Source organism: Heloderma suspectum, chromosome 2 (genome assembly GCF_057233095.1).
Source record: "Heloderma suspectum isolate Gila_16-S chromosome 2, 16-S_ref, whole genome shotgun sequence".
NCBI lineage: Eukaryota > Metazoa > Chordata > Lepidosauria > Squamata > Helodermatidae > Heloderma > Heloderma suspectum.
The window spans coordinates 251,574,172-251,591,448 of NC_139459.1; the positions used below are offsets into that span (position 1 = coordinate 251,574,172).

The following is a 17,277-nucleotide window of genomic DNA, read 5'->3' on the forward strand; positions in this document are numbered from 1 at the left end:
AAATCCTCCCAAAGGCTGGCCAAGCAATGGTTTAGCAAGGGAGCACAGAAGGTCCTCATTTATATGGCCAGACTCAAGCCCTACTCCTGTGGCTGTTTAACTCAGGTCCCTTGCTATCTTGTTTGAACTGGGAAGAATTCCCCCTCATTGCCCCATTATTGCCGGTGACTGCATATGTGTAATGCATTTTAAAGCCACAAAAAGGAGGAGTCTCTTGTTTGTACAGCCCAGCTAACTTTCTTTCTCTCTCCTTCTCCCCGCTCCTCACCATCAGACAGGATTAATGAGAATCATCATGGTAGGTCAAACCTGAGACAAAGTACTTGATGGTTTCTTTTTAAGTGCAGCAATTGGATTACAGATACCGCTCTTTGCTAGCTTTCCATCTTCACCGCCTTTGTAGAAGCTAAACATATCACAATTGCTGAAGAAGGATATTTTTGATCAGAGAGCTTTGTGTTATTTTGAATAGGCTGAATTTAACTGGTTTAGCTGCCACAAAAGGATGCAAAATACCAACCTAGTTATCTCCAAATGCATGGCTAGACCACATGACTGGAGGAGACTTGATTGGTGTAGTCACAATATGGATTATGCTGTCCCATGTACAGGAAAGTAATTAACACATGGTGTTAAGAACCCAGAATGGGATCTTGGCAGGGAAGCACTATGATTATAAATGTACACTGGAAATCTTTGCTACCCATGGCAGACACCAATTAATTTATCCTGGAAACCACCATTAATAACTTCCCAAGGAAACAAACACAATCTATGAGTCAGATGCTAATTTAAGCTAGGGCTGAAAAATGATCCAAAGCTACCATACACTCCACAGAGCCGAATCCCAGGATTTGGCCTTCTAATTCAGCCTTCCCCACCCTGGTGGCCTCCAGATGTTTTGGATTTCAACTCCCATCAGCCTCCGGAAGCATGGACAATGTTCAGGCATGCTGGGAGTTGTAGTCCAAAACATGCGGAGGGCACAAGGCTGGGGAATGCTGCTCTAAATCATTCCATGTCATCTTTTCATATTGAACTTTGAACAGTGATTTTGGCACCTGATGCCTAAAAAATGGTATTTGATTATAATTAGTATACAAAGTGTGAAATCAGTGCCAAGCCCCTAGTTTAATGCCACTGAGGGAGTCAGGGCAAAATTGTCACTCATTTCAGTAGGCGCTCTGTATCATTCCTTACCAAATGTCAGAGACTCTATGTGTACACCACAATTATATCAAATTATGAAATGAGGTGCTCCAGGTTTAAATTGTTTGATGTTACTGAGCCCGTGAGAGTAAAATTTTGAATCACTAGGTTGGATCCAGACTTAGTCAAACTTAAAATAGGCTCACTGAAATCAGTGGGACAAGTTAGTCATGACTAATTAAATCCCACTGATGTCAATGGATCTACATATTCTAAGGGTGGGATACACAGGATCTGCCTTCCTTAAGAGGAAGGGCTCTCCTTGCAGAATGTCCCTCCACTTGATTTTTGGGGATCCCCTCACACAGCTCACCCTGTCCAGCAGGGCCTCCTGACTCTCTGTGTAGCATTTTCAGGGGGCTGGAGAGGCTGCTGTGGGAAGGAGAGTTGCGGGGACTGGGGGGGGGGGAGTCCACTTCCACCACCACAGTTGATCCACTGTAAATCTGGATCCAACGCAATGGCTTTGATTAGATATCAGAAGATTTCCCCTGGACACTTGAAAAGTATCAAGTGAAAAAAATAATTTACTTAAATTTGTAAAGGGCACTTTTACAAAGAGAATAAAAGTGCAAGTACATTTAACATTCCCTTGGCTAGTAACATGCCCTGGTGCCCAGAATGCCCACCCTTGAGTTTGCTTTCAAGTGTGCCGCCTGAGTTCATTCCTGTCTTTGTCACAAATCTATGAAGAAGTTGTGCCATCTAGTGGATTTCTTTTGCATATAAAACCAGGCCATTTTCTCCTAGAACAGATTCTGTTGTTTTTGCTGCTACCCAGAGGGGGTAGCAGCAAAAACAACAGAGACAAATAATTTTAAAAAACGGATTGTCTTTAAGATGCCACAAGACTCTTTGTTTTTGCTTTTCCTCGAACATAGATTCTCAAGCTTTGCTGTAGCGTGCCTGTTCACCTGAGCCAAGTAAGGCTATCAGTTGAGGAGAGCAATGGATTGCTCAGCATGAGCTGGCATGGTCATGTGATGATGGCAAAACCACACGCCCAGCTCACAAGCTGGGCCACATGTTCAACGCTATTGCAAAGCTGCCAGAAGGGCAGCCAAGGATACTGGCATGATAAATGTGAACTGAGCCAGGCACTTACCCAAGCAATCCAGTGCTGAAGGAGCTGCACTGGCTACCAGTTGTTTTCCAGGCCAAATTCAAGGTGTTGGTTTTCACCTTTAAAACCCTATACGGTTCCAGCCCAGCCTATCTCAAGGAGCACCTCCAGCAACACCAGATAGGCCGCTCAACAAGATCAGCCTTAGATGGCCTTCTCTCTGTCCCATCATCCAGGACAGCTAGGCTGGTGAGGACGAGGGAGAGGGCCTTCTCTGTGGTGGCCCCCATTCTGTGGAACTCCCTCCCTAGGGAACTCTGCCATGCCCCCTCTTTAATGAGCTTCTGCCACGCATTAAAAACGTTCAGGCAGGCATTTGGGGTGGGCTAGGGTAATTTTAGAAATGTGATGTTTTTAATGTTGAATTTTATTGTATGAACTGTTTTTATTGTTGTACATCGCCCAGAGTGGCTGGGTGACTGGTCAGATGGGCGATTAATAAATAAATAAACAAACAAACAAACAAATAAATAAAATCCCAATAAAAAGAGGAAGGAGGAAAAATGAGTTCAGTGCATTCCACTCACCGCACCAATCCAACTCAATACACATTCTTCCCACTTTGCTCATTTGGTTGTGTTAATTTGTCACCTCTGTGATGCTATTGCCACAAAACTGCATACTGCTGTGTGGTCATCTTTCATGCTGCATTGGATCTCCTATATCTTATCCTAAGCCTGAATGCTGTGGGCACTTCTCACGCAAGGAGGATAAATACTACAGCATCAATAAATGATAAGATCCCATGGCATGACAGTACTTAAGAGTGTCTGAGTTAGGGGGTCAAGATCATTTGCTGGATTACCTGCCATTATTGGACACACTGTAGAGCAGCCTTCCTCAACTTGGTCCCCCTCAGAAGTTTTGGATCACAAGTCCCAGCATTCCTGATTTTTAACCACGCTGGCTTGGGCTGATGGGAGTTGGAAGTTGAAAATATCCGGAGAGCACCAGGTTATGGAAGAACGCCGTAGAGTATGGGGCAAAACATGGGCCCCATCTTCCAATAGTTTATTTATTTACATTATATTCATCTCTCTCTCACTCTGTCCACGCACACGCACAGACCACACCCTTCAGTATTTCTATTTCCAGGTCAACTAACATTTTATTAAAAATATATAACTACATATTAAAAGAACAAATAAACACATTAAAGCATCAGACACGGTGGGCTGGTTCATATGACACGACAGCCCACAGTAGGTTAAGATACCTGCAGGGGCTGTTGCATTGTTACAGGTGCCCACAGGCACCAGTTTTACATGGTGAAGGGACACGCTTCATGTTGTGTGTGACTGCAGCTGGATTGGTGCCAGTGCTATGGCAACAGCCACCAACTTCTCAGAAGGATGAGCAGAGATTGGAACCCAGGTAAGAAATCCAGCTTTCAACCCAATGGCTTGCATACTGCATGTATATGACGAACAGACACTATTTTGGCTAATATAAGTTGCACCATTGGCATTTTTGTCAGTTATGTCAGACAAGAAAAGCACCCATTCCATGAAGCAAGACTGTTTTATATTCACAGGCAGTGTCTGTCCCTATACTTCTTTTGCTCAGATGGCCCTTCACTTCCTTTGGGATTATCTGCAACAATTAACCTTGACAAATGGAAGCTTCTGGAATAGACAGGAATCCTCACGTGATCGTATTTTATGTTTAGCCTGTGGAAGGCACAGCAGGAGGCAGGGGAAGGCCCCAGTGGGCGTGGTCAGGCCCAAGGCCAGCATGCAGCATGGTAGAGCAAATGTTGGGCCAGTGGTGACACCAGTGCTGGCTACAGCCATTGCCCAAACTCATGCTCATTTGCAGCCATTCTTTATTTTCCTGAAATGCAATGCATGGCACATTCAATTTCTGGCACAAAAATCATGGAGGCTCCCCATGAGGAGGCAATCCCCAAATGGTGCCCTGCTGAGGGCTCCCCAAACCCTGGAGCCAGCCCTGAATTAGGCTATCAAGTTAGGGCACAGTCTCTCTCTCTCGCTCTGTTCCAGTCAGATAATGGCGGCCTTAGAGCAACCTCTAAGTTCTCCAACCTGGTGCCCTCTAGATGTTTTGGACTACAGTTCCCAGCATTCTAGACCATTGGCCATGCTGACTGGGTCTGATGGGAGTTGAAGTCCAAAACATCTAGAGGGCACCCGGCTGGGAATGCTGCAAGAGGCACACCATGTTTGCATGACTTCCATTCATACAGCTGTCACATTTGTTTTGAAGTGCTAGGGGAAAAGAAGATGCTCCTGCCTCACAACAGCAGCAACTTACTGGGTTGGGGGGAGTGTCATTTCACACAAGGAAAGGGCTAGCTGGAAGATGTCTGGACAGACGGGAACACACACGCACACCTACCTCTACCTGCCTGGCCCCAATAGATATGCTAATTTGGCAAACATTCTCTGGATCTTGCATAGTTACTGCAATTAGAACAGCATATTGCTAGCATAGCTGAGTCTAGAAGGGTATTCTGTTACAGAAACCAATAATGGGCAACAGTACATCATGGATAGATTTGGCCCAGAGATAAGTGTAGAAGGGGGCAGCAGATTCAGTTATGCCCATTCATTTATTAGTTTATTAGCTGCATTTATATTCCACCTTTCCTTCAAGGAGCCCATAGTGGTGTACATGATCCTGCTCCTCTCCTCTCCATTTTATCCTCACAGCAATCCTGTGAAGTAGGTTAGGCTGAGAGTCACCCAGTGAGCTTCCATGGCTGAGTGGGGGCTAGAAACTGGGTCTCCTAAGTCCCAGTCCAACACTCAAATCACTCCACTATAGGGATGGCAGAGAATTCCGCCACGGATCACGGTGAGGCTGAATGCCAGTGCATTCGGCCCCCCGAACTCCGTGGCGGAATGGCCTGCCGCCCCCCCGCAGATCCCCCTCGGGACGAGACTCACCTGGGGCAGATCTTCCGGGCGACGGCAGCGGCGGCTTTGGCGGCGGCGGCTGGTCTTCTGACCGGCTGCTGCTGCTGCCATTTCCACTCTTATAAAAAAAGAAAAGAAAAAGAAAGACGTGATAGGCTACGTAAAGATTTACATAGCCTATTATGACTAGGTTAAAAAAAACCCCACGGCCTGATAGGCTACGTAAATCTTTACATAGCCTATCATGGCTGGGTGGGTTAAAAACAACAACAACCCGCGTATGCAAATGGCGGCGTGCGTTCCTTATTTTTGCCCTCTTAATCTACGTAAATATTTAGGTAGACTATGACGGCGAAAATCAAGGGGAACGCGCCCACTACGCTATTTGTGTTCCCCTTGATTTTTGCCGCCATAGTCTACCTAAATATTTACGTAGATTAAGAGGGCAAAAATAAGGAACGCAAATGGCAGCGGCCATAGCCGCCACCATTTGCGTAAGCGTTTTTTTTTTTTTTACCCAGAGCCCTCCGCGGCCTGAAATCCGGCTGCGGACGGCTCTGGCCTGGCTGGGCCTGGCCGACTGCTCCGCGGAGCTGCCGCGGAGCACAGCCAGCTGCGGAGGATTCCGGGGGAGAGGAACGGAGCGCCTCCCCCCCTGGCGAGGATTCCGGGGGGAGGGATGGAACGCCTCCCCCCCCTCAACATAAGCCGTGAACAGGTAAGTGACTTTCGTACATCCCTACTCCACTACACTGTCTTTCTCTATCTTACCATGTTTCCTCACAATAGCATGGATTCATGTCCATTTCTTTCATGCATACATTTGCTGTCTCACACACACTACTTCCATTCATGCCACCAAAAATTTCCAAATGCTATGGCAAAACAATGCAATGGCTTAATTTCATGAGCAAATTTCTATCACAACATTATTTGTAAAAGGTCACCCCTACATTCATGACAAAGGTAATATGATTGCTGTCAGAGTAATCAGACTTGCTTATGTTCTTTAATGGCCTATATTTAGAGTTCATTTTAAAAAAATAATGTGTTATTAAATATATCTGAGTCAGAGACACATTACTACAGAATATTTTATTGCACTGTATGTGTGTGCGTAAAACGTCTACATTACCAGAGTTAAAGATTCCGTCTCCACTATTCAAATATTGCTGCATCGGGTTGAAATTCATGTTGACTGTAAAAGAAATCTCTCACCAGCCATCTTTTTGCGGGGTGGGGAGAGAGAAGCAGAAATAAGCACATTGGCACGGTTCTTGAAGAAAACTGCCTGTAGACAAATGAAATTGCTGAATCATCAGTACAGCTAACCAGGTGGACACTTGAGAATAGGAGCCATGTTCTCCCAAACTCTTGAATGTTCCCACCATCTGCACCTTCAGTTTGAGGCAAAATATTGCGCACAAAAATGAGCAGCAGGTAGTGCTGCCTAGGCTTTCTAAGCATAAATGAATTATATACACACTAAACATGCTGCAATGAGAATAATGTCCCTTGTCACTTTAAAAAGTGGCTCATTTGTAATACCAGCTGGGGAGCAGAGAATGAATAATAAATAGACAATCACTTTATTCCTCGGATCAGGAATGGAAAAAATCCTTCTTTCCTTCCTTCTGCTGTCCCTTCAGTTGAGGCAAGAGGAGCAAGGAATGCAACACTGACAGCCTTGTTAAAATAATGACGCAGATGCGTCCATTTTGCAGGCGTGATCAAAGCCTCATTCTCTACCCACTTGTTTTTCTACATGACACTCAACGTTAGTTCTTAGCAGGATTGAACTGGTCAGGCATATTAACTAGGGCAAATATCGTAGCAACATCACTGGCATGGACTTGCCCAGGCCTGCGATTGACCACAGAGGCCCTTGCTGATGTTCTCGCTGTTAAGATCGATGTTTTCTAGGTAACTTTGGCCTTTCTACAGCTCCGTAGTGGTTTGCCACCAAATTTCAGCCACAAACCACCCATTTTTCATCAGATTCAGCAGGAGTGCAGCTCACGGGCTGAGGGGTGGGTGTGCTGGGGGTGAACACTGCCCCCTGGATTGCCTGAAGTTGTCCACCCCTGACCAATCAGGTTGGTGGGCACAAGGGACAAGGCCTTTTCTGTGGTGGTCCCACCCTTATGAAATTCTGCACCACCTGAGGACCACCCAGCTCCCTCGTTATTGTTTTTAAATGGGCCTTAAAGACTTGCCTTTCAGTGAACGGAAGCTGATCTTTACTTTATAAATAGAGTTTTTACTCTCACAGGGATATATCAAATGCTGGCTCTCTGCCAGCAGAACAAAAACTGCTGGTGGAATGGATTTCTCCTGCCCCTTGCGGCCCCCCATGGAGCTCCAAATCTGGAAGACCTTCTGGAATAATTTGAGGTATGTGCAGGGAACTGCAGGGGTCCTGTTGCACTGGATAAGGTCTTCTGTTATTTTAAGGGTTTTAAAAATGCTGCTGTTTTAGTTAGCATTTAAAACAATATATGGAATATAATTATCTTGTAAACTGCCTTGAGGAGGCTTCACCTTGAAAGGTGATATAAAAGTATTTAAAAATCAATCAATCCTTCATGTGGGATAGGCATTTAGGGTTTTGGTTTTCAACAATAGCAAATCCCATACTTCAAATTTGTTAACAGTAACCAGCATTAAATACCAACCCCTATTAAACCTCATAGGTGAAGTGCTCAAGAGTTCTCTCTCAGCGTACTAATTTGTTGGCAGCATACATCTAGCCATTGGTGGAGTGGTAAATTTTGAAGTGCAGACACTTATCATGACAATCCCCCGACCCACACCCCCAAGGAAAGGTCCCAAATGCAGGCAGTTGTGACAATATCATTTATTTATTTATTTATTTATTTATTTATTTATTTATTTATTTCATTAAAAATATTTCTAGGCCACCTTTCAGAGCAGGACAAACAAGTCCTAGCAGTTTTCATCTCCACCAGTCTTTTGTAAAACTGATGGGACTTAACTGCCCATTCAGGACAAAGCTACCCCCAAATATTTGGCGTTACACAACAGGGCTCTATGTCTGCGTACTCAACAAGCACTTCAAATTGTGTGCAGAAATAGACTGGGATCCAATGAAGGGATAGCTCAAAACAATTAGCTGCTGTAAAAATCCATTTCTCCCCCAGCTCCTGTGAAGATTGCAGCTCAGCTCAGAGGCAACAGGGAAGCCTGAAGGGGGTGGCAGATAATGAAACCATCCCTGCTAATCAAGTCCCAGCATATGACCCTGTGAGCCCTGGCCCCACTACAACACTGCACCTAGCTGCAGCTTTATCACCCAGCCCAAACCTCAAACCCGGCTATACCATGAAAAAGAAAGGCTCTTGTAGCAGGTGGCTTTGGAAATGTTTCTTGATAGGGCATAGGTAAATGAGTGTGGAAAAGGGGGCATCTTTGGGTATTCATACCCATTACCCTTCCCATTTTAGCTCTGTCTAGCAAAGAGTTATGAGCGAATGCTTTGTTATACAAATCAGCTAAGAAGGAACACGGCTGGGGCAATGAATGTTTCCAAGAGGCTCTTGGGACCACAGATCCAATACCTAGTTCCTTCTGTGTATCTTGGTTGCAGCCATGGAGCTGATGTACTTCTTCACACAATGCATAAACTATGGAATTCACTATCACAACATGCAGTGATGGCCACCAATTTGGATGGCTTTAAAAGGGGGTTAGACAAATTCCTGGAGAAGGCGGCTATCAATGGCTACTTGTTCTGATGGCTATATGCTACCTCCAGTATTGGAGGCAGTATGTTTATGTACGCCAGTTGCTGGGGAACATGGGTGGGAGGGTGCTGTTGCACTCATGTCCTGCTTGTGGGTTTCCTGTTGACAGCTGGTTGGCCACTGTGTGAACAGAGTTCTGGACTAGATGGACCCTTGGTGTGATCTAGCACAGCTCTTCTTATGTTCTTACGTAGCACAGTGGCTACGGGTCATTTCAAACCTCACCTTAGGCAAATCAGCCTCAGAGCCTCTTCCTTTTTATGTAATATGTGTATGATCTTACTACTAGCCAACCTTACAACATTACTGTAACATTCCCTGAGATATTTGCCAAATGGTTCAAAACACCCAGAAAGGCAGTGGAGCCTGGTGGCTCCAATTTCAGTGGGGCTGTAAATTCACTCTGGGTTTCAGTCAGAACTCTAAAGGAGCTATCCAAGGTGGTGAACTTATTTTGGGGATTGGGGTCAACACCTTAGATAGCTCCTTTAGAGTTCTGATTGGTCCTGACTGAAACCCAGAGTGGATCCACCGCCCCACTGAAATCGGAGCCATCAGCCTCCACTTCCAGAAAGTAATATAAAATGCTAAAATGTGATCGCATTTGTTCTAACAATGCTTCATTCTTATAGTGATGTCAGGCTTAAAATACCAGAGAAGTCTAGTCACAAATAAGACTTCCTTATAAACCAGCCAACCTGTGGCAGTACCTACATACATCCCACGTAAAGCAAAAGGGAAACTCCGTATCCTGTGAAATGATCCAAACAGTTGTTAGTCACCTTTCCCCTCACGGGGTTGAAAATTCTAATATGCAACAACGAAAGATAATTTTTTTTTAAATCCCCAAAGAAAGATAGAGCTAACTATACCTGAGTCAAATCTTGATCGAATGCCTTCACAGGAGAGTTTGTGCAACAACGCCCCTATCAATAAATCTCCCACAGAGGCAATTTTCTGCAAAGCCAAATGAGGTTTGCATCTGTAGCATCTGGAGCACAGTTTTGCCATTTCTAGGGTTGCTTTAGGCTGTGACCTATGTCTGAATTAGCACCAAAATTAGAGAACCATTCAGTCCCACTGTTTCTTCTAATAAATGTCTAGAGCCGACTTGCAAATTATTTTTGAAAAAGAGTTGCCGGGGGGGGGGGGGAGTATTTTTTTGAGTTTTACATCCTTTATGGAAGAATCATTTTAATTACTCCATGGGGCTGCTACACTGGTTATTAGACTTGCTAATAAGCAGCAGGCTATGTGCTCACGCTGGGGGACTGTCAATCAAAGGGGTAGCAGTTATATAGCAATGAGAAGGTCTGGCTAGATCCACATGTGCTGTATCGAGGCTTCTTGCAGAGGTTCCGTATTCCATGCGGAATGACAGATTTGCTTCAGCCACAGAGGGGTTAAAGGAGACAAAACGGAGAAAGACTCGACTTGAGTCTCACTGGCGTGTATCAACCAGAGCAGATGCTTACTGGAGGACAATCTTCTTTCAGCATCATGAACAGCTCTTTGGCTCAACCATTCCATTATGCAGGAGGCTATGAACCCCAAGATTCCAAGGAGTGGAAGGTGGTGATCCCAGCTTTCTTGGGGGTGATCTGCCTGGCTGGCTTTGCAGGGAATGTGTGTGTAATTGGGATCCTACTGTACAACTCAAAGAAAGGGAAACCTTCCATGATCCACTCCTTGATCCTCAACCTCAGCCTGGCAGATCTGCTCCTCGTCCTCTTTGTTGTGCCCTTCAGAGCAGCTGCTTACTCCAAGGGAGCCTGGTACCTGGGCTGGTTTCTTTGCAAAACCTCTGACTGGTTCCGACATGCTTGCATGACAGCCAAGAGCTTGACCATTGCAGTGGTAGCCAAGACGTGCTTCATGTATGCAAATAACCCGGCTAAACAGGTGAACATTAAATGGCAGACCATCTGTGCGGTGCTGTTGGCTATTTGGCTGGTGGCCTTGGGAATTCCGTTGCCCTTGTGGTTCTTCAGCAGCCTCTGGGACCCAGAGGTCGGCTCTGCTCTGTGCATTGTGATTATTCCAGCCCATGCTCACGAGTTTATGTCAGCCTTCGTCAAGCTCTATCCCCTGCTGGTATTTTGCATACCCCTCACCTTTGCTTTCTTTTATTTCTGGAGAGCTTATGGCAAATGCCAGCGGAGGGGGACCAAGACTCAAAACCTGAGGAATCAGATCCGATCCAGGTGCCTGACTATGATGCTTCTGAGCGTTACAGTCACCTCTGCTGTGATGTGGCTTCCTGACTGGATAGCTTGGCTGTGGCTCTGGCACCTGAAGAAGGACGGGCCTGCTCCTCCGCAAGGGTTCACAGCCACTACCCAAGTCTTGATGTTTGCCATCTCTTCAGCCAATCCTCTTATATTTGTACTTATGTCCGAAGAGTTCCGAGAGGGTTTTAAAGGCTTGTGGAAAAGGCTTACTCTGAAAAAGCCCCTGCCTACTCCAGAAGAACAGGAGGAAACAGCAGCCGATAACCTGGAGGGAGTCCCAGATACCACTCCTTCACCAGAGGCAGTGACTCCTAATCAAGAGAAAGAGACTCCCCCTATCCCCCATACCTCAGAAAGCATGGAATTAAAGAAGGAAATGCCTGTTTTGCCAGATGTTGAGCAATTCTGGCATGACCGGGAAGCAGTTCCTGATGCTCAAGACAATGACCCTATTCCTTGGGAACATGAAGAACAAGAGACAGTAGGTTGTGATAAAAAGACCCTGAAATTAGAAAGCTGAAAAGGCAAGCAAACAAAATATCATAGGGTTGGATGCAGACATAGTTATACTTAGAGTGAATTAAATAAATGGGACTTAAGTTAGTCATGCTTAATTTAAATTCCATTGATTTTAATAAGTCTAAGTATGCCTACATCTGGATTCAATCCAATATAATTTTGTTGCTTACTTGAGCTAATGTTCAACTGGTATGTGAGGCATGTAAAGCATTGTTAAATTGCCTTTAGTTATACCTTTGCATATGGTTCAGTAGTGCTTGGGACTTATTTAAAACTTATTTAAAATTCATGTTATGTACAAACGCAGCAATCATTCCAATCACTCTACTCTAAGATTTTATGAATCATCGTACTTAAAATTCATGATCTGCACTTTCAGGGGATGAGTTAAGTTAAAATTTCAGAAGGTGAAAAAAGCTTTTAATTGGTTAAATTTGCAAAGTAGCTTTGCTTCAATAAGTGAGCTGAAACTGCATGATCCGACTATAAAGCAGGAGAGCTTTTGTGCGTCTTTGTAATACACATATAAGAGGTTGTGTGCGCATGCTTTGGGTAAAAAGTTAGGGCTTTGCACAGGCTTTCTACAATTCAAAATAGGAGAGCAAATAGGAGAGCAAAATTTGCAGAGCAAAAGGTGTAATTTGGTTTTTACTAATGAAAGAGTATGCATTACAGGTTTTCTTGCTATTACTACCCCAAATATGTATTAAATACGCTCAAAGAAAAAGTGGATCATGTTTTTCTGCTAACTGATCAGCCTTCTCACCATGCTACCTGCCCTACTGCTGTACATGAGTGACAGAAGCGGGCTTTATACTGTAGATATCATGTTCCAAGACAGATGTGAAAAAAACTTCCTATCGTGCATTAGGATTATTAGGCAACTACAGAATCCGGCATTAGGCAATTACATAATATTTGCAGCTAGCAGTAAGACAAAGTTTGAACAAGAGCAAAAATCAAGTTATTTTGTTATTGGGTGGTATCACTTCAGTTGCATAATTTCACATTATGCAACCAAAGGTGTCCCCCCGCCCCCCCAAAACCTACATCATTACATTATAGCTATGTATCTCAATTACACAATTTGTAGTTTCATTCTTGTTCTATGTTTTTAAAAAGCAAGTGAGTTGCTGACTGAATAATACAATGTCTATCGTCAGGTGCTAGAAATGCTATAATGTTTCCTTTTTCAGTGCTAGAAATATCAACTAGTATATATGCAGCATAGAATTAGTCTTGTTTCATTATTGGGACTACATGCATTATTCAACACATAGCAGTACAGTTCACAACTGCTGAACCACGTATTTATATGAAAGGCAAAACTGACTCCAGCAACCCGTGTTTTAAAAGGGACAACACTTTTTCGTACTATTTATTTATATACACTTTCTGAGTGTTTCAGGTTCCTAGTGTGCATACAGCAAGAAGTTCAGGGGCCTAAATTTAAAGGTTACCGTGTGGATCATGTAGGCAACTATTTGCTTTATATATATTGAATTTAACTTGAACAACCCCTCCAGAACAAACAGTAGCACAAATATTCCTGGTAATATTCTCAATGTATTATGCTCCACTTGCTAACATGGCTTGCCAAAGAAAAACATTTTGTCAAAAAATAAATAAATCTAACTTGACATATACACTGATAGGTCTGATCTGGTGGAGACTGATCAGGAAAGGGATCTTGGGGTTATGGTAGATAGCTCGATGAAAATGTCAACCCAGTGTGAAAAAGGCAAATTCCAAAAGGAATCAAAAATAAAACTGCTAATATTGTAATACTCTCATACAACTCTACGGTGCAACCACACTGGGAATATCGTACAGTTTTGGTCACCACACCTCAAAAAGGATTACTATAGAATTGGGAAAGGTGCAGAACAGGGCAACCAAAATGACCAGGGGGGTGATGCAATACCCCCATAAGAAAGCTTTGGCATTGGGGATTTTTAACTAGGAGAAAAGGTGAGGAATTGAGGGGAGTGGGGAGATGACAGAGGTATATAACATTACATACGGTGTGGAGAAAGTGGATCAGGAGATGCTGTTCTCCCTGATAACACAACACAGGCAGTCGGTCGGCGACTATGGGAAATGAATACTGGATTATATATGGGTTGGGCTGGTTCAGCATAGCTCTTAGCAGGTAAAGGGTCATCCAATGAGGCTAAATGGTGGGAGATTCAGGACAGGCAAAAGGAAGTACTTCTTCACACAGCACACAGTTAAATGACAGAATGTGTTAACACAAAGTGCCAACCAACTTGGACAGCTTTAAAAGGGGATCATGCATGGCGAATAAGGATATCGATGCCTATTAGTCACGATAGGTATACATTACCCCCAGGGTCACAGACAGTGTGCCTCTCAGTGCCAGTTGCCGGGGTGCACGAGTGGGAGGTTGCGACTGCAATCATGTCCTGCTTGTGTACTTTCCACAAGCAGCTGCTTGCCCACTATGGAACTGAACACTACACTAGATATGCTTTTAGTCTGGTCCAGCATGGCTCTTCTTATGTCAAGCAGCTACCGTGGGCAATACAAGGAAGTGTGATCCAAGATTGCTAACAAAATGAAAGATGACACTGGGGAGTAACAGCTGTATATAGCAAGAGTTGCACTCCAACACCTTTTTTGACATTGAAGAGCTGAGCTGCATCTCAGGATCTTTTGCCATCACATGCCGCTTCATGTATGTCCATAAAATACTGCCACCCCTAGCAATTACTTGGATTACAAATGTGGTCAGCCGTGTCAGTTTAAATATGCTCCACGGAGGCTCAGGTGTCAATAAGTGCATGCATGTTCACTTGGTTTTGTATAGAACATTGTTTCACTAACAAGCTTATGCCTGTGCTGCTAGTCTGAATTTACCTGCATTGGCTCTTGTTTGTGCAACACTTTCTCTTTTAAGATGTTTAAGCACTAGTAATCAAGTTGTTCCTCCTACACTTTGAAATGTATTATTTGGGCAAATGTTGTATCTGAGAACACCACTATAGCAATTCCTATACTACTTTATCCCCCACCCTTTTCTAGAGGCAATTCTATGAAGTCAGGAGATACCAGGGATAAGATTTAAATTGTGAACTTTAATAAGCACTGTCTGAGTAACACCCCAAATTAAAATGCTGTACTAGAAGCATTACCACTGCAAATTCCTGCAATGAGCAGGGGGGTGAGCGCGATGGTTTTATAGGCCCCTTCCAACCCTACTATTCTATGATTCTATGAAATGTAATATTTAAATATGTATAGGATGGCTCCTGGAGTTATACATAGGAAATATACTAGAAGTCATCCTTTGAGTTGGGCTCTTTGATAAATATGGCTCATAGAGATGAACTATGAGCAAGTTGTATAGATAAGCCATTTGTGGAAAAAAATGTTTGTTACTATATATACACAACCTATAGTTGTATAGTTACTATATAAACTATATAACTATATAGTATACTATATAGTTGTATAGTTAAAACTATATAGTTTTAACAACTACATAGCTGTTAACGATATAGTTATATAGTTACTATATAAACACAACCTATAGCCATTTGTGGAAAAAAATGTTTGTTACTATATATACACAACCTATAGTAAGAAGACCAGGAATTGTCCCATGCAAACTTGAGTATCAGAAATGGTACTGAGATTCTAAAGAGAAACAAACTGCAGAACTCATTTACTTTGATCAATGGGATATAAACATGTGCTTGTTATGCTTTTTTTAAAATAACGTATTGTGGCTAAAGTGCTCTGTAATACTTAGAAATTAAAGATGTAGTTTTCTTTGCAATTTGAAACTCTTAAAAATATAGGAATGTTAGTAGTATTTTATACTATCCTTTAAGAGATCTATCTTCTAAATATGAGAACCATCTAGAAGATGGGGATGGATAGACTAGTATTCTTAAATTTGAAAGTGAATTACTTCAGTGGAGGCCTCTGACCAAATGTTGTGGGTTACCTAGCATCCATAGCCTTAGAATTTAGAAACAAGTTCATCTCTTGCTTTCCTTTCAGTTCAAGCCAATGGGCCTTCAGGACATTTGATAAATGTATATCCTGCCTTTCCATTTCCTGTAAAATGCCCAGGGTGGCTAACTGCAACAAAATTTTAAAACAGGCACAATTAAAGACAAACTGAGAAAACAAAACAGCAGCAAGTAAAAACCAACAATAACGAGAACCAGGCATAATCAATGCAATACTGGTCAAGCCAAAGGCCTGCAGGAAATAAAGTCTTCAGCTGGCATCAGAACACAACCAGGGAGGGGGCCAGATGGATCTCCCAGGACAGGGATTTGCAAAGCAAAGAAGGCCCTTTCACATGTGCCAACCACTCCTCCGATGGAAGCAAAATATGCACAGCTGAACTAATCCTGATAATTCCAGATGACCTGAGTGGACAGGCGTACAATATAGGAGATCGTCCTTCAGGTAAACTAGTCACAAGTTGTTTAGGACTTTACGGTGATAACTAGCATGTTGAATTGAGTCCAGAAATGGACTATCAGCCAGTGAAGTTGATACAAAAGGGTCACATTCTTCAAAAAATGAACTATAGGCAGAACTTTAGCTGGTTTTGAATCAGCTTGTCTCCGAGTGCTTTGCAAAGGCAGCCCCACATAGTGCACATTACATTAATCTAAACTAGGTGTGACAAAGGCATATGTGACAATGGGCCCAGTTGGCACACCAGCCTAAGCTGGGCAAACACACTCCTGGTTGTAGCTGGATTCTGGGCACCCAGGAAGAAAGCTTGTTCAGGAGCACCCCAAACTGCAAGTTTGATTTTTAAGGAGAGTGCACCCCATTCAAAACAGGCTGAACCCGTATCACAGGATTAGTGATCCAATTGATTTTTTATAGTGTCAGGAATGAACTTTCAATGTACTAGCTGACATTTAGTTTATTACCGATATCAGAAACAGGTTCAGAACCTCTTACGTGGATGAGATGGAAAGCACAGAATATCATCAGCATATGGATGATATCGAATTCTACATCTCTGGATAATTTTGCCCTATTTTCATGTACATGTTAAACAGTATGGGGCACAAGTTGTAACCATGAGGAACATCATAGGTCAAAAGCCAAGGCATTGAGCAGTACTCCCTCAGCACCAACGTCTGAAACCCATCCTCCAGGAAGGACCAGAAACGTTGAAATATTGCCCCCAAGGCCCAATTCTGGCCAGACAGTCCGGAAGCATAAAATAGTCAATGGTATAAAATGTTAGTTAGAGATCCAGCAGAATCAATAGGGATGTATTGCAAACACACACAAAAAGAAAACAAAAAAGACAAAACATTAACCTTCCACATAACGTTTTAAAATTTGGAAACAATTAAACAGAAAGGAGCTTTAACAGATATATTACTAGCAGCACTAAGGTAAGCAACATCCTTCAGTGTATGATCTCGAGGGCAGAAAATGATTGAATCTTCTTTTAAAGATTGGAATTATGAACTTATCTTGCAATTAATCTTGTATGATGCTTGACCCACATATATGCTCTGGTATTTTAGGTAGCATCCTATACA

The 17,277-nt window shown here is 43.2% G+C and overlaps 1 protein-coding gene across 1 annotated transcript; it reads left to right on the forward strand.

Annotated features, from left to right (window-relative positions):
• Window positions 1-10,475: 10,475 nt before the first annotated feature.
• On the forward strand, window positions 10,476-11,726 carry GPR151 (G protein-coupled receptor 151). Its single transcript, XM_084829804.1, has one exon. The coding sequence runs from the start codon at window positions 10,476-10,478 to the stop codon at window positions 11,724-11,726; it is 1,251 nt and encodes a 416-aa protein (XP_084685930.1).
• Window positions 11,727-17,277: the final 5,551 nt, after the last annotated feature.

Excerpts from the sequence above, each read along its gene's own strand:
- GPR151 (XM_084829804.1), top strand. The coding sequence starts at position 10,476 with ATGAACAGCTCTTTGGCTCAACCATTCCATTATGCAGGAGGCTATGAA.